General features: G+C 47.2%; 1 protein-coding gene across 1 annotated transcript; it reads right to left on the reverse strand.

Moving 5' to 3' along the window:
• Nucleotides 1-2903: 2903 nt before the first annotated feature.
• On the reverse strand, nucleotides 2904-25829 carry LOC129496793 (lipopolysaccharide-binding protein-like). Its single transcript, XM_055305111.1, has 15 exons — nucleotides 25673-25829; nucleotides 24874-24988; nucleotides 23279-23407; nucleotides 22729-22884; nucleotides 18344-18407; nucleotides 15487-15550; nucleotides 14249-14340; nucleotides 13350-13526; nucleotides 11146-11346; nucleotides 10853-11023; nucleotides 8511-8578; nucleotides 6690-6735; nucleotides 5714-5777; nucleotides 4315-4391; nucleotides 2904-3452 (listed from the first exon to the last, which is right to left on the reverse strand). The coding sequence occupies exons 1-15, from the start codon at nucleotides 25794-25796 to the stop codon at nucleotides 3417-3419; spliced, it is 1584 nt and encodes a 527-aa protein (XP_055161086.1). The 5' UTR covers nucleotides 25797-25829; the 3' UTR covers nucleotides 2904-3416.
• Between the last annotated feature and the right edge of the window lie 421 nt (nucleotides 25830-26250).

Here is a 26250-nt window from a genome sequence, read left to right on the forward strand (position 1 = left end):
AGAGTAAATCTTGGGGCTAGGAAAAATCCACAAGGGCTTTATCCTTAAAATACTCTCCAGTGGCTTTTTATTTGTAAGACTAGCCACTTCTGGGCGACGTTGGAACTTTCTGTCTTCCCCTAGGATGGGCTGGAGTAGGATATGCTGGGAGGACATCTTTCCTTTGTCAGTGGTCCTCAACATGGTGCTATTTTACCCACCGCAGGAGGCTTTCAGCAATGTCTGGACACATTTTTGGTTGGCACCATTGTGTGAGTGTGTGTGCTACTATCTAGTGGGTAGAGGCCTGGTAGCTGCTAACCATCCTACAGTGTAAAAGGATGGCCCCTTGCAACAAAGAATTATCTGGCCTAAAATGATTACCATGCTGAGGTTGAGAAACTTTGGTTTAAGTCCAGCCTTTTCTATGGGGTGTCTCACTCTCTCTGCATCTCAGCTATAGACCTCAATGTGGAAGGGTGCTCCCAAGAGCTGTACAGTGCACAGCCTGCATAACCACATGTGGCAACCCTGTACACCCACAGGGAAGATGGGCACAAGTGTCCCTCAGGGATAAGCCTGGTACTGTGCTCCACAGGTGGAAGGAGAATGGGTGTGAGTTGAAGGACATACACACATACACATACACACACATAGAAGTGGAGCTACAGGATAGAGTCCTAGTGGAATTCCATTCCCTGGTACTTACCGTTTGGAGGCCTGGCCCTTCCCCTGCTCTAGTTTGCTTACATGATCAAGTCTCCTGTTTTCTGCATCAGCACCGTCAAGCTGGGTGTCTGTCACCTACAAACCACAGCATCATGACTAAAAGGCCGAGTCTTTTCTCAGCTTTCAATATGCCTGCTTATGGTTATTGTATATGATGGGCCAGGCTCTTGCATGAGGTCCAGTGGGTGTTGTGCTTCTTTAGGAAAGGAAGACTTGCCTGCTGTGAAGCTGGCCTAGCTGACCCAGGAGTCCAGCAGGCAAGGTGACACACTAAACTCTAAGTAAGTGTGCTTTAGCCTTTGCTCACAGCTTTCAAACAATAATTCATTCCCAGAGGCTCAGCTTATCTGTCAATCTACATGCATGTCTGCTAAGATTAAATATAAAGTAGGCACGCTTCCTGCCAACATGAGAAGAGGGTGTGTGTGTGTGTGTGTGTGTGTGTGTGTGTGTGTGTGTGTAAAGTGGACCTTTTTGCTTAGAGGGAATGTGCTCCTCCTAAAGGTCTAGGAGAGTAGTCAAGGTTGTCCAATGGCCTTGACCAAAAAACCCATGAGAAACAGGGGAGCCTGTGGCTACCAAGAGGGTGCAGAAACAGAGAAAGAAGGGGCAGAGGAGGAGGAGGATGGACAGTATCTATAGTTGCTCTCAAACAGCCAATGATTAGGGCAACAGAGGAGATAGAATAATCTACAGGGAAAATCATAACTTTGATAATTAACTGAGCATTGCACGATAATATTTCATTTTGGTTCATTATCTTTCACTCTCCTGGCTGGCCATCTTCCATCTTCACTTTTAGATACCTTGGGTTTTCCTAGCCAAGATCATCAGACATTCCTGGCTTGTTTCCTGGGCCTTCCAAGATATAAACGCAACACCTCTATGATCTCATCATAGGTGTGATATTGGTTGATGGTGCAGGACAGATTTTTTTAAATTTGAAAATGTGTCATCCTATTCCTAGTGTACGAAGGGGTCTGTCTGTCTGTATTATTAAAGATTATTTATTTGAGAGAGAGAGAGAGAAAGAGAGAGAGAGAGAGTGAGCACTAGCAGGGGGAGTGGCAGGCAAAGAGGGAGAAGCAGACTCCCCACTGAGCAGGGAACCCAACGTGGGGCTGGATCCCAGGACCTGGGGATCATGACCTGAGTTGAAGGCAGATACTCAACTGACTTAGCCACCCAGGTGCCATTGAAGGGGTCTTTAGTAATGAGGAGTGGGCTGTGATGACAGCACGAATTTATTGATCTAGCACAGTGTGGACCAAGAACCGCCTTGAGCACTTTTCACATGCTTTATTTCAATCTCTCATCTTCCCAGTATCACTACGTCCAATGACATGTCCAACTAAGTCAACCTTTAAGGTTGAGTAGGAGGCTTCAGGTGGCAGGGTGATTGGCTCCTGCTCCTACTATTTTAAGACAGAGGATTCTGGGCTTTGGAGAGATTTTGTAAATTGCTGAGAGTCAAAGTGATGCAACCACGATTTGAAAGCAGGCCAGTCTTGCCTCTTCTGTACTCTTAATTACTCTTAAGACCAGATAGGATATGTTAGCACATTTCCTAATTGAAAACAAGATTTGTATTCATGGTATAAATCCTATTTGTTGGTGGTGAATTATTCTTTTAGACCACAGGTGGGCACACTGTGGCTTATGCTCAGATCTGGCCTGCTGCCTGTTATTATAAATAAAGTTTAATTGGAACACAGCCACGCCCACTCGTTTGCTGTCCAGTGGCAGTGAGGAGTCATTGCCATGGAGACTAGAGGTGTGCAAAAGCCTAAAAGATTTACTCTCTGGGTCACCTAGATGGCTCAGTGGTTGAGCATCTGCCTTTGCCTCAGGTGGTGATACTGGGGTCCTGGGATCAAGCCCAGCATCAGGCTTATCTCAGGGAGCCTGCTTCTCCCTCTGCCTATGTCTCTCCCTCTCTCTCTGTGTCTCTCATGAATAAATAAATAAAGTCTGTTTCAAAAAAAAAAAAAGATTTACTCTCTGGCCCTTTATAGCAAAAGTCTGCCGACCCCTGTTTTCAGCTGTAAGCTCAATGAAGACTGAGACGGTGTGTTTTCCTCTCTGACCCCCTCCGCCCATTGCACCAAGCCCAGAGACAGAAGCCACAGCAGGCAAGTCATTAGCAATTTGAAATTGAGATTTGTTGAATAAATGTGGAACTCATAGAGCGGCTGCATGGTCTCTGCTCCCATCTCAATGAACACTACACACCAAGGAAGTGGCGACACCAGGCTTTGAGCCCACCCTGTCTGACTCTGGCTCCCGTAACCAGGACATGGAAGGACACATACAACTAAGTTCGTGTTCGATGTTGAGCAGGGTGCCTTGAGCTCTGTGGGGACTGGACACTGCTCATGGTTTCCCCTTCACTGAAGTTTATTCCAGTGCAGGCAGGCAGGAAGCTAGGGTGGAGCTGGCCTGAGTCGGGCTAAGGACAGCTGCAAAGGGGACAGGAGGGGGCACGGGAAGGAGGAGAGAAAGGTGGGGAAGGGGTCCCATGGTCAGGCGTGTCTTCAGGTGGCCCGGGCTCCCCATTGAGTAGCGTCCACGTGGAAGAGGCCCTAATGGGAGTGAAGGCAGGGTGGCCTGCAGCCTCTGGACCCCCAAAGGGACAGGGGCAGGGGCAGGGGCAGGCCCGGCTGTGGTGTCGTCCATGCCTCCAGCCATGGCTGCCTCTTCCTCAGCGTTCAGTAATCAAGGTTGGCCACAAGGAGCAAGAAGTTCTGGAGAGAAGGCAAAAGAAGCACAGACAAGAACGATCATTTTCTGAGCTGCAGAGGATAGGAGCTTCCTGAAAGAGAAACCTTCAGCGGAAGAGGCAAGTTTTCACTTGAACGGGATGCGAGGTCAGTGCCAAAACCATGGGGGGGGGGGCTTTTGAAAACACTGTCCCTCTTAGCTGCCTGATCCTGGGAATTTGTTTGCATCCCCCCAATACTCTGATTTCTGGAAGACACGCGTGAATGTCGCTATCCTCTTCCAAAATTTTTTTTTCTCCTAGGAGAACAATGTGCATCTGGGTGCTGCCTGGATTCACTGCTCTCACATAATTAATTCAGGAGGATGTAGTCCAGGATTACCTCAGAGGAAGGACATACTGTGAACAGTGAAGACATGACACCTCTGGAGTTATACAGTGAACTATCCTTGTCCCTGACCCTGCTTGTGAGGTGGTTCTTGCACTAAAAGGCCTGGGTGATTTTTCTCCAGGACCATCCCTTGCTGCTGAGGGCAGAAAGGCCAGCTGGTGGCCCAGTGGAGACTCTCACACCACCATCGAGGTTCCAGCTCATTAACCCGGAATTGGTGCATCTAATTGGACCCCTCTGCACACTCTAGTCCTGCCATTCACGGCTAATGGGCCTTGCACACTGTTGATGTTCAGATGACCTGTTTGAACTGAATACTGGAAACTGAGCTATTCTACATGAAGCCAAGATTCCATACAATCAAAACTTGCCACCTGTACTCCAAAATTTAAAACAAAAATTCCTATAAACATTATGACCAGGATGTCAGAGGGCCCCAAACCTGCCCTCCCAGGAGGTCTTAGAACTCTCCACCCAGACCCCACGTCTCACTGACCTCGTGGACTTGGAGCTCCGAACTGTTGAGGTAGGTATCCACTGGCAGAGGGAGAGGAAAGCCCTCCTCAAGCTTTGCTGGAAGATAAAGAGCAGAGAGACACGGGCTGGAGGGGGAAGGCTGGGGAGGTGCGGAGACACGCTCATTGCATTAGATGCTGGCTGGTGAGAGGGCAGGCTACTTCGAAATGAGGTAGGCTATTGGATTCAGGGCTGGTTTTCTGTTGGTGGGAGCATGTAGATGCAAATGCCTGATAAATGCAGCTTCTTCAGGAGGGGACAGATGTGGACAGCCCCCACCAGCCAAAATGGCCCAGGATGGGGCATGCAGTGTTTACAACTGTGGACTCATCCCTGAGGACCACCATATCTTCCACTTTCTCTTTTCTAGGACAACTTCCCTGCTCTTCTCTGGTGGTAGTAGAAGTCGGACGGCGAGGCCGGTTAGAGAAAGTCCAGGCATGGGTTCTCAGGCAGCCACTGTGCCAAGCATTATTTCCATCAAGGTCACCTATCAAGTCAATGACCTAACCTGGCCCAGAACCCAGGTGTGCTAACTCCAGGTGTTCTCCAGGTGCCGTTTGGTCTGCCACTCCTTGGCCTACCTCCCTGTGCTTTGGGACTCAACTTGACCTTCACCTTCTGGAAGTCTGGACCAACCTCTGAGTCACAGTCAGTGCCTCCTCCTAACTCCCCCACAGCTGTGACTCCTGTCACAGCATTTATCACACTGGTTGTCACTGCCTGTTACACATCTACCTTCCCAACAGAGCATAAACTCCTCAATGGCAGGCTCAAGGATTGCCAGTACCCCTGCCAGTGCAGAAGGAGGGGCTCAGCTTGTTGAATAAATAACTGAATGACTGATTGATCCATGAATCCTACAGAAAGGGTAGAATTTGACGTTTACATGGGGCAGTCAGTAGCGGGTACTTATTTCTTTTTAAAGGTAGTATTTTAAAATTTTGTTAAAAGATTTTATTTATTTATTTGAGACAGAGGGAGGGAGGGAGAGAGAGAGAGAGAGAGAGAGAGAGAGAGAGAGGAGAACAAGCAGGGGGAGCAATAGGAAGAGAGAGAGGGAGAAACAGACACCTCACTGAGCAGGGAGCCTTATGTGGAGCTGAATCCCAGGACCCCAGGATCATGACCTGAGCTGAAGGCAGATGCTAAACCTACTGAGCCACCCAGGCACCCCTAAAGATTTTATTTATTTTAGAGTGAGATAGAGAGTGAGAGCAGGGGGAGGCGCAAAGGGAGAGGAGAATCCCAAGCAGACTCTGCTAAGTGCAGAGCTTGACTTGAGGCTCCATCTCAGGACCCCAAGACCATGACCTGAGCCAAAATCAAGAGTCAGACACTTAACTGAGTAAGTGTCTGTCAGTAGCAGCTATTCTTACCATTGAGGGAGGGGTATATGGTGTGGAGCGCATAGTAATTGAGGATGACTTCCATCAGCTCCACCTGGATTGGCGGGGGGGGGGGGGCAGAACAAAGGGAGCAAATAAGACATGAATGAAAACAGGAGTCCAAGGGAAGAACATCTAGTGGCCCTCACCTCCAGAAACACTGACATGCCATCCCACTTACAAAACAGGTTGACTGTGACTGTCACAACTACAGCTCCTTCTTCACAATCTCCTAAACTCCACTCTCTGGACTTCATTCTCCATCAGTACATACGAGCTCATTTTGTGGCAAAACATGACCTGAATTGCCCTGGGGATATGTAGTGTTTCTTTATTCCACTTTGCATGAATATTTTAAAATTTTGTTGCAGGAGTATTAATGTGTTTGATTAGAGATTGCTGCCCCAGATCCTCCTGGAAGAGTTATATAACATATGGTGCATGTCCCAAGTTAACCTCTCATAAATTCTCAATTCTGAAGCCCATCAGCCCTGAGGGCTTTGGGTAAGGCATTGTACACCTGGGCCGCTATTATTACAGCAGTGAAAATATACCAAGAGCTTACTATATGTGAGACATTTTGTCAAAGTGTCTTATTGAATTCATTGCCCTGTTTCATGTTCAGTTCCCATTTGAAGTAGTTGAAGTAGATATTAGTATTCCCATTTTATTGGGAATGGTTCAGAAAGGTTAAGTTATTATCCCAAGGTCACACAGTAACAAGTGGCACAGTTGGTAAAAGAGCCCAAATCTATCTTCCTCCAAAGCTTGTGCTCTTAATGTCCACGTCCTGTCTCCCTGTTAGCTCTCAGGCTGCGCCCTCCTTAAATGATTAACTTTTAGACATGGTGTCCATTTCCTGCAAGACTGTAGTGCATCTTCTCTGGGTCCTTGGTGCTTCTCCAGGAGCCCCCTGAAGCCCTGCTTGGAGAAGAAATGCAAGAGGCTCTGGGAGAAAACAACTCACGTCGATGAAATTGATGTTGGAGTGTTTCAGTTCCAACTTCAGCTTACTGTGTGGAGAAAGAGAAGCACGGGTCACCCCAAGACGTGGCTGCTACTTCTTCGCAGCTACCTCTAGGGAGTGCAGTGCTTATGGACAAGGCCATTTCTGGGGGCTGGGTGCCTAAGAGTTCCTCTGCAACGTGGTGCTTGAGCATTTAAGGATTTCAGCATGCACAGTGATTTAAGAAGAAGTGGCATTGTTGAAAATAACATTTGCTGAGCATCTTCAATAACTTAAATAAATTATGAGGATATAAATATTAACTGAAAAAAGTGGGATGCAAAGAGCAGTGCTCTGTATGTCCAATGACAAAAATGTGTATTAAGAAAAGACTGGAAGGAAACATGAAACTATTAGTAGTGATAGTCTCTATGTGGCAGGGTTGTAGAGGATTTTTAAAAAATACTTTTACAGGGGGATCCCTGGGTGGCTCAGTGATTTGGCACCTGCCTTCGGCCCAGGGCATGATACTGGAGTCCCGGGATTGAGTCCCACGTCAGGCTTCCTGCATGGAGACTGCTTCTCCCTCTGCCTGTATCTCTGCCTCTCTCTCTCTCTGTCTGTCATGAATAAATAAATAAAATCTTTTTAAAAAATGCTTTTACAATTTCCATGCCATGAGCGTGTATTATTTGCATAACATGGGAATAGACAACAATGGTAGAGAGAGGCACCTGTGTGTTGCTGGCAGACAGCTGGCACCCAGCAGAGACAAGGAAGGCAGGGTGACTCTGGAGGCCTCAGGTGCTGTCACTATAGAAGCCAAACCTCAATTCCCCCATTGATCCTCTTGGCTGCTGGCCTAGCTCCCTCATTCAGGGATTCTAACCACCGTGGACTGATGATCTCTTTGCTTTCTGCTCATGGGGCAGAGTAGTTTTGCTAATCCCTTGATGAAACCATGGTGTGAGGTCCTCCTAGATCCTCCTCATTTTGCTGCGTCTCCACAGTCCAAGCCCTTGGCTGTCCTCTCAGATACTGCACACCTCCCAAGCCAGGCTGATGCATGAACTTAAAATTCTGGGACCTCCAAAAATGCTCACATGCTCACCATTAGCTTCTCTTTTTAAAGACCTCTTATGATGTGCATTTTAATGAAGTCAGTGCACTCTCTGAGTCAATGGGTATCTAACCCCAAGGCCAGGATTTGGTTCCTCTGATGCACCCGCTGCACCTGTTCTTCAGCCAGGAGCAGTGCTCAGAGTGGGTGAGACACGGGGTATAGGTGAGGGCCCCAGAGAAGGACGTCAGGGCAAGTGCCAACCCTTGCTGACAGTTTAGTCTCTCCTGCCCACTGGCTTACTGGATTTAGTGAGTATGCTCCTATTGACTGGGTATCTGGGCGGTGGCGCAGCAAGGAGTGGCTTGGGGGCACCTTTAATCCTCAGCCTAAAATCTCCCTTTTTTGATGTGCAGTACTGACTGTTCTCAATCTTACATATAAAGTCCTTGCAAAGCTCCATATCTTCCAACTAGATTATGGCTCCTAAGTAATCCCTTTGCAGAAGTTCAGCAATTCCACTGGTGCCTGAGACTGAGAGGGGACCTGAATGTAACCTGGGCTATGTGGCAACTTGTCTGGCTTCTGGCTTCCCCACTAAGGCATGGTCAATATGCCTTTCCAAAGGGGCCCCCGGATTAGAGGTGAAGCCAGCCCCAGTGGAGATCTCTGTTCCCAAGGGTAACCCCAGCCATAGCAGTGACCAGATTAAATGCTCAGGTTGCTGCTTGGCTATCCTCATCCTACCCCACTTCCCCCTACCCTTGCCCATGGCCGCTTACCTTCCTGGGGTCACTGAACCAACAATCCTGTCAGAGCTCACATTGATGGTGGCAGAGATGCTTGTTGTCTAAAAAAGCAAAAAAAGATAACCCAGAATCTCAGGTGACATAGAAATCCTGTTGGCTCCCAGTCCAGGGGACAGATCTTCAGAAACCACAGCCAGATATGAGACATGTGGGTGAAAAGCAGCTACCCCAAGGATTATGGGCTGAAGATGCAGGATGTTGGTGACTCCACAGCTGACTCTAGGAAAGGTGAGCTGAGGTTTTAGAGGTCCTAATGGAAGCATCAACGAGGGCAAATAAGCCCAAGCTAAAGACACGGAACATTGAAATAGGGAGACCACCAATAAGCATGACTGAGCTTTGAAGCAGGCTACTATGAGAAGTTCAGAGAGGCCCTGAGTCCTAGGGACCTTTAAAGACACCACCAACTGACACCTGGGTGTGAGGATGAAGCCTGCCCTGTCCAGGTGTGGGGTTGAACCAGGCCACTGAATTTGGGCAATGTCTGGCCAAAGTATTTCTTTGAATACTTTTTCCAGCCCCTCCCACTTTCTCCCCTCCTGGGACTCCGAGGACAGTAAGATGAGAACTTTTGTTGTAGTTCTACAGGTCCCTGAGGCTCTATTCATTTTTTTAGGCCATGCATTCAGATTTAGTAATTTCTATTGTTCTATATCTAATTCATTTGTTCTTTTCTCTGTTCCACTGACACACACCCCCCTCCCCCAGCAGGGATGTCAGGGCATGTTGTTACAGCCTCGTGCCAGTGTAAGCCTCAGCTCCCCAGTCAGCCTTTGCTGGCCTGGGTGGGGCTAGGGCCATAGCTTTTTCTCTGGTGTTTGGCTTTAGTAGCAAAGTTATTGATTGTCTACAAGTTTTCTATCTTACTAGGTTGTCCCTTTTTTTGGTCCTTTGGCTAGAAAGAGGGGGATGCTGTTGGGGCTCTTTTTGTTCATGCCTGTTGGTGTTTCTGGGTTGCCCCAAATTGGAATATGCAGGGCAAAAAGAAACCCCAGGGAGCTCATCATCATGTTGTTCCTTAGATCTGGAGACCTCTGGCTGATATATCTTCTTCTCTCTGTCTTTCAGAGTTTTCTTGTTTATTTTATATATAATGTTTAAGGTTCTGGGTTGTACTCAGCAGGAGTAGGGAAGGAAATGGACATCTACTCAATCTTCCCAGAGGAGGAGGTGTTTTGCCCATTTTTGAAATTAATTGTCTTTTTTTATGACTGAGTTGTAAGAGTTCTTTATATATTCTGGATACAAGTCCCTTCTCATATATATGGTTTGCAAATATTTTCTCTCTTTCTGTGGATTGTCGTTTCACTTTCTTGAATTCTGTCCTTTGAAGCATGAAGTTTTTAACTTTGGTGACGTCCAATTTATCCATTTTTATTTTTTTGTTCATGCTTTTGAGTTGTATCTAAGAAGGTCTAACCCAAGGTCATGAAGATTCAATGCTGTGTTATTATTTTTTTTTTCTGAGAGTTTTGTGGTTTTAGCTCTCACATTTGGGTCTCGAGTCCCAAATTGACTTGGAGTCAATTTTTGTGTATGTATAATGAAGAGATCTGGTTTCATTCATTTGCATGTGGATATCCAATTGCCCTAACACCATTTCTTAAAAGCTTTTTCTTCCCCATTGAATTGTCTTGGTCCCCTTGTTAGAAATCAGTTGACTATAAATGTGGAGGTTTATCTCTGGATTCTCAATTCTATTCCGTTGATCTGTATGTCTATCCTTGTACTACTACCACATAATTATGATTACTATAGCCTTACAGTAAGTTTTGAAACAGAGAACTATGAGTTCTACAATTCGTTTTTCAAGATTGTTTTGGCTATTTTGGGTCCCTTGAGCTTACATATAAATTTTGGGATCAGCTTGTCAAGAAAACCAGCTGGAATTTCGATAGGGATTGTGTGGAATGTGTAAATCAGTTTGGAGAGTATTGCCATTACGAGTTCCTTACATTTTATACCTTCTTTAAAAAGGTAATTTAATGATTTTATTTATAACCACTTCAAAAGAGTTATGCTTCAAATTGAACTTATTTTTATAGCAAATGTAACAGTGAAAAACAGCTAAAATTGTCCAACTTAGCTAGTGTGAATGACTTTTAAGGGTTCTTGCAATTCTGCCAATGTATGATTTGATGAAGTACACCCTTGGGAAGCCTGGCTGTTCAGGCCAGGGATGCAAGGTCCCCTCACACTGCTGCCAGGCAGAAGTAGCCTCCAGAATTTATCAGCTTCCCTGTCCTTCGGTAGAGGGAGGGGCTTACACTTTGGCAGATGGAACCCTTTGCTGCTCTGTCCAGGGGCACACTTACCACCCTGAGTTGGAAGAGTGGCTTGCGGTCAGAGGAGTTGGGCTTGAGAGCGAAGGCCTGGACATCTATTACTGGCATGAGGGTCACATTTCCAGGGGTGAACATCAGTAATGGAGCTGACTCAGGTGACATCTCAAGCTCTAGCTCCATATTGGGGTACATCCTGGCCAGCTGGAGAAAGAGGGCAGAGGCTCGGGGGGAGGGCAGGGTGCACTGATGTGCAGCTACAATCCCCACATTTGGTCTAGATGGGGTTCTCCGAATTCTCTGTGGTGAATGTTCAAAGATCTTACCTGAGGAACAAGGGCTGGGAATGAGCTGGTGTGCAGGTAGATTGGAGAGTCTGGGGAAATCTGCAGTAGAAGCAGGAGGCTACTTGAGATGCAGGATGTGGTTAGAAGTGCGGAGTTTGAGGTCAGACAGGTCGAGCCCAAATACTGCTCCCGCCATTTTTCAGCTGATGGCTTGCTGGCAAGCTTTGTTAGGTTCTGCATCTGTAAAATGGGGATGATAACCGTAGCACTCGCCATGCAGAACAGGCAAGGATGAAATGAGACAGTGTATAGGTAAAGTGCTAAGTGCAATGCCTGGAACCTCAGTAAATATAACAGTCTGTTTTTGTTATTTTTGGTCAGTTTTTGTTATTTTTGGCCCCCTCAAGGGCCAATGAGATCTCATAACCACCACAATCTGGATTGAATCTATATCTATTTCCAGGTACGTCTTCCCCTCAAACCTTTTCTTTCTTTCTTTCTTTCTTTCTTTCTTTCTTTCTTTCTTTCTTTCTTTCTTTCTTTCTTTCTTTTTAAAAAGATTTTATTTATTTATTCCTGAGAGATACAGAGAGAAGCAGAGACATAGAGAAGCAGGCTTCTCACAGGGAGCCCTATGTGGGACTCGATCCCAGCACCCTGGGATCACGCCCTGAGCCAAAGGCAGATACTCAACTGCTGAGCCACCCAGGCGTCCTCCCTTCAAACCCTTTCTAACCCTCTTTCTGGTATTCTTCTCTACCCAATCCTCTGACTTGCTGATCTTCTAGTGTGGTGAACCCTGCCTGCACCCGCACACAGCCTATCTTCCCTGATCTCTCCTCTCTCAAGATCCCACCTTTCTTGGACTGCTCCCATAGCACTTATCATAGTGCTTGGCTTGGGGGGTGCATGGCTCAGACCTCCCTTCGGGGGGGGGTCTCCTGCAAGAGGGGTAGTTGGTTGATAGCCCCCTGCTACCTCATTCAGGCCCCACACTTTCATGCTGGGCCACGATGTCCCAGAAAGCCCCCAGCCCCAGACCCGAGCGCAGCGCAGCCAGTGTAGTGCTGGAGAATTTTGTCTGACCAGGCAGGATTGAGACGATGAACCAAACCCAGAGTAACAAGCCCTCATTCACTTACTGTGAAAGTGTAAGCAAGAGGCTAAACAGGAAAGGATACCGGCCCCCACCACTCCATTTCCCCTGTGGCATGGCACCTGTGAGGTCAGATGCTTCAGCAGAGGGAAGGAGGGGGTCACCTTATTGCCAGAGGAGCCCCCAAAGAAAAGGCTCCTGCTGTGTTATGGACCCGGTGTGGGAGGGGGAGGAGGGTCAGTAGAGGAGTACTGACTACCAGGTCAGACTGGAGAAAACCGTCCTCCAGGCCCTGGCAAGGGGGTCTCAGCAGAGGCACCTAAGCAATCTCACCTGAGGATCCCCCATCCCCTCCACCCGTAAGGAGGCCTCTGAGTGAGGTGTCAAGGCTTGGAATGCAGATAAGCCTAAGAGCATGGCCAGTCTGAGGAGGGGATGGGGCAGAGGCTTATGTCCTTTGCCACAGCTCCCTCCAGAACCTGACGAGCACCGGCCAGGCACCAAGTCTAGTCTGGAAGGACCCACCAGGTCAAGCCTTTGTAATTGCCTGTGGTCAGGCCAGAAAGATCACGCACAGGCTTTTAGCCTGGACCTGGACTCGTTGGATTTCTGTCTGCAGCAGCACCCATCTGATCAGCAGGCTCCGCTCCGTGCTCCATCAGCTGAGCTGAGGCTCCTCAGAGGTGCACAGCAGCACTTCTGCTACCAGTGTGCTTGCCTTCCCCTCTCCTCCGTGGTGCCAGGCCTGCATCTCCCTGGGAGGGCTCTCCCCTCCTACTCCTCCTTCCTCTCCCCTTCATCCTTCCCAGGCACTCCCCTAATCTATCCCTTCCAAGTCTAGTGCCACCTTGGCATCTGCTTGGAGGACCAATATGATCTCACGGAGTCTTTTATATTTTTTTAAGTATTGCCAATAATAGCTAATATGTATCATGTATCAGACACCAAGCTCTTAACAGAATCGCTCATATGATCCCTGGGGAATAGGCACTGTTGGGATCCACGGCCTGGATTTGAACCCACATTTGGTAGGCTTCAGATTATACATTCTTTCTCTGGCTCCCCAAACCCCCAGGCTTGGTCTCCAGTCCAGCCTGCCACTCTCTCCTGGGACTACCCCCTGCAGCCTCCTCCCTCCCCTACTCACGTGCTGGTTTTGAATGGTGAAGTTCATGTATCCAGCCTGGTGGTAGACCCAACTGGCTGTGTTGAAGACATATTCAGAGATAGCAAAGTAGACCATGTAGTCATGTTTCTCTGGCAGCCTGATGGGCGGAGCATCGAAGGGGGCTCGGGAGTGCCCGTTTTGGCCAAAGAATTCACCCTGGAAACAGAAGGACACGTCACCCACCCAAGGTTCCTACCAGAGAGGGTGCCAGGCAGAGGTGTCCAAAGCCTTCCTGGGGAAGCCTCCTGTGCCCTGGGCTGTGGTCTGAGTGCTGGTTCCTCTCCAGAATGTGGGCCTGGGGTCCTGAAAGGTTCCTTCTGGCCCCACAAAATTTAGACCTGACAGCTGCTTGAAATCCCCTATTACAGAATCGGCTGGGAGATATGTGTTGAGTTCTCATGGGCTCAGGATGTGGCCTGGTGGTGGAAAGCATGGACTCCAGAGATTGACTGTCACTTACTAACTCTGGGACTTTGGGCGGGTCCCTAGTTTCCTTGTGTTTCAACCTCTTCACCTGCAGAATAAGGATGATGCTAATGGCTTCAACTTCATAGAGGTGGCAGAAAATGGAAATATGTTAATATTTGTACCAATATTCAGCATCTGGCACAGAGTAAGAAGCATATACTTGTTTGTTAAGTAAATAAAATGGGAGGAAGATGGCACTCCAGGACCTAGCTCAACCCCCAGGGGAAACATGGAAGAGACTGGAATAAAAAGGGGGTGTATTAATTTCCTATTGCTTCTGTGGGCACTGGCTAGGGATGGGGACTTACGGGCAGATGGACTAAAGAAGGAGGTTAGGAGCTGACTCTGGGAGGTAGAACTTATTTTCTGCCAGCCCTCAGCTCTAAGGTCCTTTAGCCATAGCAACTTACCTTGAAGGGTGTGTCTAGGACTTGAGAAGTCACTTGAGGAGCTCCTATTAAACTGTAGTCAATGCTGGCAACCTGGTCAATCATTGAGATAACTGTGGAACAGGAAAGAGACAGTGTTATGAATAGGGCAGTCAAACACAGTTGTGTGTGTTGTGCACTGCACAATTGCAGGGCTCTTCTTTCACATGGACTATTGCCTTTGGAGAATTGGAATGGGGATGGGGCTGATCCATGGTAACTTCAGGCACTAAGAGAGTGCTGTATTCATTCATTCACCCATTCATTGGATATGTATTAACACCTGCTATATGCCAGGCACAAATGCAAGGGGCTGATGAAACAGCTGAGTGAGATAGTCAGAGTCCCTGTCCTTTGACAGTCCATGGTGGGGTGGGGGGAAGATAGTCAATCAAATACTTGAGAAAATAAATGTAAAATTGCAACTCTATTAGGTAGCGTAAGTCCGTAGGATGATATCAGTGGCATAACAGAGATGAAATGGTGAGGGGCGGGGGCTGCAACCTGATTTGGACAGGGAGTCAGAGGAAGTGTTGCTTGGGCTGTGATCTGAAGGAGGAGTAGGTGTCGACTGGGTGAAGTGTGGTAGATGTAGCGGAAGGACATTCCTGGCAGAGGGAATGACGTGTGCAGAGATCTTGTAGCAGTAGGAGTACAGTTGAGGCATAGAGGGTGATTAGAGGAATTAGCGATATTGGAGGCATGTAGGGACTGTGTGGCTGGCCACATTGCCAGACCATGCAAGGCCTTGTCACTTGGAGCGGGGCTCAGTGTCCTGAGAGTCAGAGGAGTTTTTGTTGGGTTCCAAGAAGAGGGGGAGACCTGACCTGTTATGTGATTGTGAAAGGTCCCTGTGGCAGCCAGAGGGCCAGGGCTGGGCGGATCCCGGGCCCTACTCAGGGATTGCAGAGCATCCCTGTTTTGTTAAAGCAGCCAGGACAGAGCTAGCATGTTTTTCTCCCACGTGCCTGTCATCCTCTTGTGCTCCTCCCAGCATGTTCAGTCATAGTGAGTCACTATGCTCAGTCACCTTACTCCCTGGCCTCCAAAGCAGACCCCCCAAGAGAGGTGGTCACCCCATATCCAGCTCTGTAGGATGGAGAGGTGCTCAATGGGGAAAGTTCACCCGGGACTCTAGGGAGATGAGGGTGGTGATGGCTCCGGGGGTCCTGGGTGCCATGGCATCTGATGGTGCCCAGAGAAGGAAGGGACCTCCGAACCTGGCAGAGTCTGGAGATAGGGCTCCAGGCGAGAGGTTGTTGCCTTCTCGACCATTTCGCAGATCTGCGGGAAGCGAGTGAGAAAGTCAGGTGAGCTCCCCTCTCCCTCTCTCCTTGGCCCTGCGCCTCCCACACCGCCCTCCAAATGACCTGGCTTTTCTCCTCACCCTGCAGGCTTGAGGGGTGGAGGTGAGCATGTCCAAAGAGAGAAGAGCCCACTCCCTTCATCAATACACAGTACTTGGTCACTGTCCCATTTGGGCTGGGCACGCACGTGGGCTCAGCTTAAGTCCCTAGACTTTTCTGGAACCTACATTAGAAGTGAATGGTGGCCACTCGGGCACTGCCCTGTGGTCTGCTGTTGCCACGGGTCCCAGTTCAATGTCTTGGCTGCTAAGTGGCAAGAAGCAGAGTACATCAACACATTTATTAGGGAGCCGAGGGGCAAAGCGGGAGAGCTCCCCGGTGAACCAGGGGCTCCATCACCTCATTCCTCAGCCTCTTTGCCTCCTCCTCCTGCTCAGGCTCCTGGCTAGCTGGGAATAAGGGATCCCAAGGAGCGCGGCTCTAGGTCCACAGGCAGTACTGACCGGGGCCACCAGAGGGCCTCAAAGCAAAGCCAGAAGGACAGTTCTCTGGAGAATTGCCTTCCTCAGCAGGCCCAACAACCTACTCCTCTGTACATCAAGAGGTCCTGCCTGGGAGATCCCCTAAATCCCCCGGCTTCAGATTTCCTAGCTCCAGCTATTCCTACACCATCTCTGGGACTTTGCCTTTCTCAACTATTCATTTATTAATATCTACTTTACAGCAAGTGGCCTCTTAAAAAAATCACATACTTTTAATAAAAAAATACAGGAACTGTATATCACTTGTCAATGGAAAACTGGCATCCCTTGGCATAAACATGATATAATTGGGAAAAAAGAATACAAGGGCTTGAAAAAACGTTCTGGAAGCCAGGCTAGATAGGGTTGCCATGTTCAGGATACACTGGCCCCAAACCGAGACTTCCCCTTTGATGTAAAAAGAAAGGACTGTGAAGGGAATTGATTGCTCGTGTTAAAATCAACACTTTGTTTTGAGGAAGTTTCCCCACTTTGGGAACTGATGTTTTGTGCAAACTCCAAGTCAACCTGTGTCAGGTGGGTTTGACCTGGAGCACCCAGGCAGCCAGCCCTTCTGGGGCTTGACTTCATCCACCCCAAGTCCCCTGGTCAGAGATCCTCTCTCCTCATACCTCTCTTTGCACTCTCAGCCCTGTGGGGTCTGCAACCAGTGCCCCCATCCCCTGACACTGACCACTCCTTGGGCTCAGCCTCTCTGGCACCAGCCCCATGCCCCCTGGACACATGATGTCCAGGGTTTTCTTTTTTCTTTTCTTTTCTTTTCTTTTCTTTTCTTTTCTTTTCTTTTCTTTTCTTTTCTTTTTTCTTTTCTTTTCTTTCTTTTCTTTTTTTTTCTTTTTTCTTTTCTTCTTTTCTTTCCTTTCCTTTTCTTTTAAAGATTTATTTATCTATTTATGAGAGACACAGAGACAGAGAGAGAGGCAGAGGGAGAAGCAGGCTCCATGCTGGGAGCCTGATGTGGGACTCGATCCCAGGTCTCCAGGATCACGCCCTGGGCTGAAGGTGGCGCTAAACCACTGAGCCACCCGGGCTGCCCGACGTCCAGAGTTTTCTGGACCATGTTTCCATATTTGTAGGGCAGAGACCACAACTTGCCTCTGGCCTCAGCCTGCTGCACAGGGCTATTGGGGAAATAACCTTGAACCATTTACTCTGTCCTTCCTCTGTAGGAGGCACTCATTAGTGCCTGTGTGTATGACATCATACAGCCCTCCCAACAGCCCTGCAGGGTAGATGCTGTCATTATTCCCAGTTTATTTTATTTTATTTTTCTTTTATTTCTTTTTTTTTTTTTTTACAACCCCACAGGCGCCCAGGGGGTTCCCACCTGCCCCGCCCCACGCCAAACCGGGGACGCGGGGGGGGGGGTATTCCCAGTTTATAAACAAGAATCTCAAGGCTCAGAGAGGGTAAACCTGTTAACCACAGCATCACAGCCAGCAAAGGGGCAGACCTGGGATTTAAACCCAAAAGTCGGACTGCAGAACCCATGTACTGAAGAATGAAGATTCCATGAGGTGAAACATGATTCAGAAATGACTCTGCAATATGATGAGTGCTCTGAGCAAAGCCTGTGTGCCAGGTGCACTAGTGGTTATCAATCCCTACTAGCCTCCTTCAAGGTAGGTAGGGGTCATCGTCCACATTTTACAAATGAGTAGAGTGAGGCTCCAGGAGGCCCATCAACATGCCCAAAGATACACACCAGGTAAATGGAAGAGGCACTCTGCCTCCAAAGTTTTTTTTCCCTGAGGTGATATGTACTAAAGCCAGCCCCATTATTGTTCTCCATATAGTGCATTTTTGGGGGAAGAATAGAAGGTGAGTCCTTTTTAAGAAATATTTTCCTATCCTCAAAGTGAGAAAGATATGCTAGATTTTCTCCTAAGAAGTTTTGGATTGGTTCTGGAATTTAAGTCCTTAGACCACCTGGACTCGATTTTTGTGTATGGTGTGAGGAAAGGATCCAAGTCACTTCTCCATATCTCTGTAATATTATCTACAACTAGATCTCAAACACTCTGCCAGTTCCAAATGCCAATTTAACATATGTGGTCATACAAACTTGGGAAAGCCTTGAAGTTTGTCTTTGCACCACGAAAGAAGAAAGTTTACTAAGCAAATTCAAATGACAGTGTATTTAAGAGACAAGGCTGTTTCCAAATATCAAATATGTCCATGCCAATGACCCTTGTATTAATCACAAATCTATGTGTCCTTTTGTTTACCTTTTGTTCCAAGATATTTTTGAATTTATTTTCGATTCTCTCATGGAAGAGGTTCAGGATCCAGCTGGAAAAAAAGAGGAAAGAGGGTCAGGATCCACTTTATGATTAACCTAGGACTCCCAAAATGATGGCTACCCATGGATCTGATCTTCCTCCATGTTATCCCAAGAAAGGAGCCAACCAGATGGGGAACTCTCATATACTATTAGTGGGAATGTCAATTGGTACCGTCACTATGGAAAACAATGTGGAGGATCCTCAAAAAATTAAAAATAAACTACCATATGATCCACCAATTCTACTTCTGGGTATTTATCAAGAAAACAAAAATGTCAGTTTGAAAAGGTATCTGCCTCTATGTTCATTGCAACATTATTTATTATATCCAAGATAAGGAAACAGCCTAAGTGTTCATCAGTGGATGAATGGATATAGAAAATGTGGTACACACACACACACACACACACACACAGCCGGCTGGAATATTAGTGAGCCATAAAAAAGATATTTTACCATTTGCACAACATGGATAGTCCTTGAGAGTATTATGCTAAGTGAAATAAGTCAGACAGAAAAAGGCAAATACCACATGATCTCATTTATACACGGAATCTAAAAAAACTCAACAGCAGCCAAGCTTATAGATGTAGAGAATACATGGGCAGTTGCAGGGTCAGGGGGTGCAATGGGTGGAGGGGATCAAAAGATGTTGTACATCACACCCCCCTGACTTATTCCAATTATAAAATAAATAAGTCAGGGGGATGTGATGTACATCCTGGTTACTATAGTTAATAATACTGTATTGTATATTTGAAAGTTGCTAAGAGTAGATCTTAAAAGTTCTCATCACAGTAAAAATATTTTGTAACTGTGCGTGGTGACAGATGTTAATGAGACTTACTGAGGTTGATTATTTCACAGTATCTACAAGTATCAAATCATTGTGTTGAATGCCTGAGACTAGTGTGGTGGTGTTTGTCATTTATACCTCAATAAAAGAAAAAGAAGGAGAGTCAGGCCTATTCTTTATACCCTACAAGATCCACAGAACAATTTACCTGGCATTTTAGCAAGTAGTCACTCCCTCATTCATTCAACAAACACTTACTGAGCCGCTCTGATGGGGTAAGCAGTGAATAAGGTGTTGAGGGGACATTGGTGAACAATTTCATGGTGCTCATGGTGTGGATCTAACCCACTTCAGATAAAACTGCCCTCAGAGACCTTTCCCCACCACAGATCGCACTCGGTGAGAATCGTGGCCCAGAACAGACATTGCACAACTGTGTTCTCACCTGGGGTAAGGATAAGAGGTTGTGGGATATTAAGTGAACTAAGTTAGTGGAATTAGGTCTGATAAAATTTATTTCCTCCCATAAATGCTTCTTTTCCATTCAACGCTCGCTGATTGAGTGATGTGTACTATGAATATATGCATATTATAAATTCATGCAGTAAAATTGGACACAAGTATTTCCTGGGTGTTCTGCAGAAAGCATCTTGAACTTTCCAGGGTTCTGTCCCCATGGGCAAGCCCAGGACTTACAGACTGGTTGAACGTTGGAGACTGGGTGGATCTGAATGACCCTGGATGTAGAGACCATGGCTGGAGTCCCTGACAGCTGTGGGTGGGGTGTTGCTTCCAGAAAAGCCTGTCCCCTCCAACGTCTCTGGGTACTCCTCCAACATTGAGTTGAAATATAACAGATTGAAGCAGTAGGAAACTTTCCACAGATCACAGACTACATAAAGTCATCCTGGCCCCATTCTTCCTCTTGTTGCCCAAATTCAGTCCAATCTCTTAAATCTGCCACAGGCCCTTCTCCCCCACCTTTGCTGCCATCACCTGTCCTGGGGCATCATTGTCTCTCGCCTGGACAACTGCCTCTCCCTTCTCTGGTCTCCCTCCATTCACTCTGCCCTGCTCTAATCTCCTCTAAATAAAATGATCTTTTAAAAGAGCCAATCTGATTATATCACTGCCTTTCTTAAAATCCTCCAGTGGCTTCCCACTGCCTAACTTCAGGATAAAGACTAGAGTGTGGCTCCTGCCTAGTCTCTTCCCTTTTTCTAATTAATCACCACCCTTCAGGTACACTGACTTTAGCTCACTTCCTGGGAGGCACAGGCTTTTCACATGCCTCAGGATCTTCTCACATGCTTCTTCCTCCACCAGAGAAGCTCTCCTCTCCCCGTCTTTTGCTAAAATTCAAGACTAATTTCCTTGAAGAAACTGTCTATGCTCTAAATGTTAGGTAAATGGTTTACCCTTTACATTCATAGCATCTGGACTCTCTCCTTATAAGCATGTTATCATAACTATGTTGAAGGTAATTCAAAATATATTAAAATACTTTATGTTTCCTTCTCTCACTAGAATGTATATTGCATCGAGGTGGGGACCTGTCGTCCCCACCTTGCATCGTCTTGTATTCCTAGCATTTAGCTCAGGATCTGTTGAATAATAGGGCCTCAATAAATATTTGTTAAATGAATGATTGAATAAGGCTACCAACTCCTCATTTTGGTCAAGACCGTGGGGGTTCACACTTCTGTGTCCATATCAATAGCACCCAACTATGCAGCTATCGCCACCATAACAAACTAGCTAAAATGTTTCTCTGGCCACCAGTGTGCCCATCTCCACTGTGTGTGTGTGGGGTGTGTGAACCACACGGAATTTCATGACTTTGATCTTGAGAAATGGAGTATTATGCTCACCCGATTAAAATAACACAGTGTTTTGAAGCCATCCAGGCTCAACTAAAAGTTTCCTTTTCCAAAAGGCAGACTTAAGTTCAAAGGCTCTAGTATTTGTGCAGAAAAGATTTGTCAGTTGAGTAAATGCACAGCTAATAGTTTCTGGGTTCCCCAAAAATATAAATTCCCCTGAAACTGACAAGATTAAAGGACCCTACCTTTCTGTTCACATTTGTTCCCTCCAACATGGCCACCCAGCAAATAAATATCCAGCAAAGAGGTAATTGGCTATAAAAGAGTTTATTCACCACTACTTCCCTGGGGGCTGACATGTGCAGATTCGTCTCTCAGACTCTCTTGCTGTCTGGCTAACGAGGGGTATAGGCAGCAAGGAGGGATGAGTTGGGGTATTTGTACCCAGGCGTGCCCTGCTGTGCCACTACACACCTGCCCTATGGCCCCTTCTCCAAGGTTCCACCAACTCTTTCTGGGCTCTGGTAACATGCTTCCCTCCCCTTTCGCCTTCAACCCTAGGGGTGGTCATAGCTCCCTACTGGCATGGGTGTCCAGGTACTTCAGTAGCCCTTGCTGAACATCTGTTTATCCTGCTCACACTCCTGTGAAGATTCTTTTCATCAGATCCTTGTCAGTTAAGCCTTTTGAGCTGCCTCTATGTCCTGCCAGGAAGTGAAGGATGAGGTGCCAACCAACCAGAGTGAGAAGGCAGTCACTCTGGGACTGGACTCATTCCTTTGCTATTCACTAAAAAATAGATAAATAGTGCTCGCTTCGGCAGCACATATACTAAAAAATAGATAAATGTGTACTATGATCTCTTCCTGGCAAGTCACTTCAGGATGCTGGATTGCCATTAAAGGCCATCTTGCCCGGGTGTCAGCAGGTTTTCCTCCCTCCCTTCTTTCCTTCCTTCTGGCCTTCCTTCCTTCCTTCTTTTCTTTTTTTAAAAGATTTTATTTATTTATTCATGAGAGACACAGAGAGAAAGGCAGAGACATAGGCAGAGGGAGAAGCAGGCTCCTCGCAGGGAGCCTGATGTGGGATCCATTTCAGGACTTGGGATCATGACCTGAGCCAAAGGCAGACACTCAACCACTGAGCCACCCAGGCTTGCTTTCTTTCTTTCTTTCTTTCTTTCTTTCTTTCTTTCTTTCTTTCTTTCTTTCGAGAATAGGGCGAAGGGGCAGAGGGAGAGGGAGAAAGAGAATCTCCAGCAGACTCTCTGCTGAGCGCCAAGCCTGACATGGGGCTCAATGTGAGGCTCAATCCTACAATCCTGAGATCATGACCTGAGTGGAAATCAAGAGCCAGATGCTCAACCTACTGAGCCACCTAAGCGCCCCAGAAGACTTTTTCTTAAAGGGCCAGACAGTAGATTTTTTGGCACTGCAGGCCACATGGTCTCTGTTGCAACTACTCCACTCCGCTGTTGTAGCACGAAAGCAGCTATAGATGGTATGTGAGCGATGAGTGTGGCTGTGATCCAATGACTTTATTTATGAAACCATGAAGCAGACTGGATTGGCCTGCAGGCCTTAGTTTGCGGACCTCTGATCCTGATGCACCTTAAATCTAGCTCTTATGCTCCATCAGGAGCATCCCTGGGTGAGCTGGATGTTGAGGCATCTCTGACAAACCTCCAGCAAGGGCATGGAGTCACTTACCTTAGTTTTCCGGAAATGTCAATGCTGATGTGGCCAATGGAGTTGTTGCAGTGGGCCATGGAGGCAGTGAGCCGTCCAGACTGGTCCTTGCCCAGGTTCAGAAAGGCTGAGATGCAAATGTCATCCACTTTCATATAGAAAGTACCTTTGAAGGAGCTGATTGGAAGTTATGAGAAGCAAATGGTATATAATCAGTCACCTCCAGGAAGAGGAGCCAAAAGAATGCAGACCAGTCCCCAGTTCACCACTAACTAGCTGTGTATCCTAACTGAGCCTCTACTTTGCAGCCAGCGTTTATTGAGGATTTGCTGTATGCTGGGCAGGCCCATTGCTAACTGCCTTACATCTGTTATTTTACTTAATCTACAACTGCATCAGAGAGATGGGTTATTATGAATCCCATTTTACAGGTAAATAAATGCAAGTTTAGAGAGGCTCAGATCTGGCTCCTTAAGGGACTGGTTGTTTGAGCACCCAGAAATGGAAGCCCAGGGTGGGAGGACATGCCTTCGCCCAAAGCTGAAGACATTTTAATCCAAGCACTACTCACAAGAAAGCCTTTTTTATCTTCCAGTTTCCACTAACAGTCACGTAGTTATTGGACAGGGAGGCTCTGACCCCCTGCCTTGGGCATAGCCTCAAATCTGAGTTCCTGAGCTCGAAGTCATGTATCTTCAGTCTGGGGAAGGAAAGCAGAATATCAAACCCAGAAAAGCCAGGTGCATATTAATCCACCTCTGGAGTTATCAGTGACTTTCTGTTACGGCTAATTTTGGGGTTGCTTCACTGTTCCCTATTTGGCTTTTTGGTTGTTTTAATATCTTTCAAGAAAATTCCCTGTATTAGATTCCTCATGTGGATTTCTGCTGGTCAGTGATGGACATGGCTACCCTGCCTGGTCCACTCATCTATATTATCCCCTCTCTGTGGCCTTTTGAGTTTGTGGCTCTTGTCAGATTCACACTCATTCGCTCACTCAACAAATATCCATTGAGATCCTGCTCCGTCAGACCTGGCTCTAGGCACAGAGGCCACAGAGATTCACAATGTAGTCCCTGTCCTTGAAGAGCTCACAGTTGGTGGCAAATCTGGATGTGTTAACAGACTATGGCGGCCCACTGTGAAGACTAGATGCAAGGGGTACTCTATGGCTGTGGGAAGGGCCCTTGACCTCTAAGTGGCAAGGCCTGAACAGAGTGTGTGTGCGCAAATTTTTAAAAATATTCTTTTTAAAGATTTTATTTATCTGAGAGAGAGAGAGAGAGAGAGAGAGAGCCCAAGCAGGGGGGAGAGGGAGATAGAGGCTCCCCGCTGATCAGGGAGCTCAATGAAGGACTTGGTCCCAGGACCTTGGGACCATGACCTGAGCTGAAGGCAGATGCTTAACTGACTGAGCCACCCAGGTGCCCCTGTGTGTACAAATTTAAAGTAGCTCCTTTTTGCTCACTGCCTTCAGGAAATTGTCTTGAGAGACTTTGGGAAGATTCAAAGGGACAATCTTTTCTATCAGGGATGAATAAATGATCCACAAGAACCTATTATGGACACTTATGGGGCTGGGGAAGAAAAATCCATGCAACCAAGGAATGAATAAAGCACTAAGGTGTGAAGACTCTAAGACTGACTGTGTAAAAGCTACGGGAGATTAAGGTCATTTAAGGCTTATGGAGAGGGAGCTTGTTCACCAGGGACCAGGAGGTCATCTGCTTTATTTCCCATAGGGTTATGTGTGGATGCTATCCTCAAGATGTAGCATGCAAATAAAATGTGAACAGGTTCCAGAAAAACTTAAAGTCCTTCACTACAGACCCCTGAAAGGCTTTGGAGGGAAGGACCGCATATCTCAAGCTGATTCCTCATCTGGGCAATCAGGAAAGTAGCTGGGGGTCTCTGGCAGAGCAAAAATTTAGAGGCAGTTTCTGCAAGAATGACCTTGGGGCTTGCGAATGGTTTCTAAGGCTCTCTTTTCCCATCCTGATGATTCAAGAAACATATAGCACCTCTCAGAAGCCCCACAAGAGCTGGCCATGATCCTTTTTGCCTTTAATCCAAATGATGATTCCATGTTTATCCCTTTACCCCGGGGAACCTAGGCCCCCATTCTTCTTCCTCCACTGCCCCTATGGTGGAGAATGGAGACCTCACCTGTAAAACTCATAGCTCATGATTTTAATCCAACTGACTTCGAAGCTTCCTGAGAAATCAGGCAACTCAATTGTGGATAGCTCCTTCTTCAGGATGGCTACTCCGTATTGGCGGGCTGTGGGGAAACAGCGGCAGTCAGCTCGTTCCGTGGGAGGAAGCCAAGCCCAATAGTCGGGTGGCCAGGCTTTGGAATCACACGGACTGGGAGTGAATATCGGACTTGCCATGTACTCTTGGTGTGCTCCCAAGCAAGTCCTCTAAATTCCTTGAGCCTCACTTCCCCCCATCTGTACAATGGTGATAGTAATAATACCAATTGGGACCGGAGAATTAAATTAGATCATGAACTCAAAGTGCCAGGTAAATGGCGAGTATTATTTAGTCAACAAGGTGATAGAAGCAACGATACAATACAGCGGGGGCTTTTGAGGACTCATTTACTGCAGCGTGGTCAAACCTTCGGGTTTTTCACTGTTGCCTGGGCCATGTGTTAACAAGGCAGATTCCCAAGCCTAGCTTCAGTTGATAATAGATAGATATTTGGAATCTGCATTTTAACATGTGTCCCAGTAATTCCAGTGTGGTCCACTGACCCCCAGGGGAAAATGCTGGTCTAGTCCCATCCTTTGCCTCTGGTATTCAAGACGAGGAAACTGAAGCCCAGAGGCAGGCATATCCAAGGTTTCTGAGCCAGGCAGGTGCAGAACTCAAGCCTGTGGTCCCTCGTCCTGATTACCACACCAACCTGGTGAGCAACAATGAGCACCAGAAAAATGACTGACCCTCGCCCCCCCCTTACCATATTCCAGGCCTTTTCTGGTGATTCTGGCCACGAACCCAGGATTAGATGCCCCTTCTTTAAGCCCAGAGACCACTGCCAGCAGCAGTAGGACCACTACCACGCAGTGTGGTCTGGCCATCATCCTCAGCAATGTCCTGCGCAGAGGTTGGCCAGAGTCTCTCCGTAGAAGCCTCCTTTACTGAAGGTGACAGTAGCGCTGAGATGCTTATAAAGCCTGGGGCCAGATGAGGAACTGAATCCTTTGGGAGAGAGGGTGGGGAAGGTTCAAGGCTTTGGGGCAGCCCAATTTTCAGCAACTTGAGATGGAAAGAAGGTTGCTTGCGAAATTGTTTTAGGTTTATTTCTGGCCTAGAGGGCAGTGGAAACAGGACCACAACCTCCAACCGCTTCCTCTTCTAAGCTCTGCTGCCTAATGCTGCCAGAGGAGACTCCGCGTAGCGCCTCTCTCTAGCTGAACACCTCCATTCATTCTCCATTATCTACAGACTGAGATGTAAACATCCAGCATGGCAGCGGGGGTGCCACAACCTGACTCCAATGCACCTCTCCAACTGGACCTTCCACCAGGCCAGCCT

Source organism: Nyctereutes procyonoides, unplaced genomic scaffold (assembly GCF_905146905.1).
Source record: "Nyctereutes procyonoides isolate TBG_1078 unplaced genomic scaffold, NYPRO_anot_genome, whole genome shotgun sequence".
Taxonomy (NCBI): domain Eukaryota; kingdom Metazoa; phylum Chordata; class Mammalia; order Carnivora; family Canidae; genus Nyctereutes; species Nyctereutes procyonoides.

Bases quoted from the DNA above. Each gene is read 5' to 3' on its own strand.
- LOC129496793 (XM_055305111.1), bottom strand. From the start codon at position 25,796: ATGATGGCCAGACCACACTGCGTGGTAGTGGTCCTACTGCTGCTGGCA. The intron at 23,408-24,873 runs GTGAGGTCTCCA...TTCCTTCCCCAG, and splicing joins ATGAGCTATGAGTTTTACAG to ACTGAAGATACATGACTTCG. The intron at 8,579-10,852 runs GTAAGTGTGCCC...TTGCTTTTTTAG, and splicing joins CACTCTTCCAACTCAGGGTG to ACAACAAGCATCTCTGCCAC.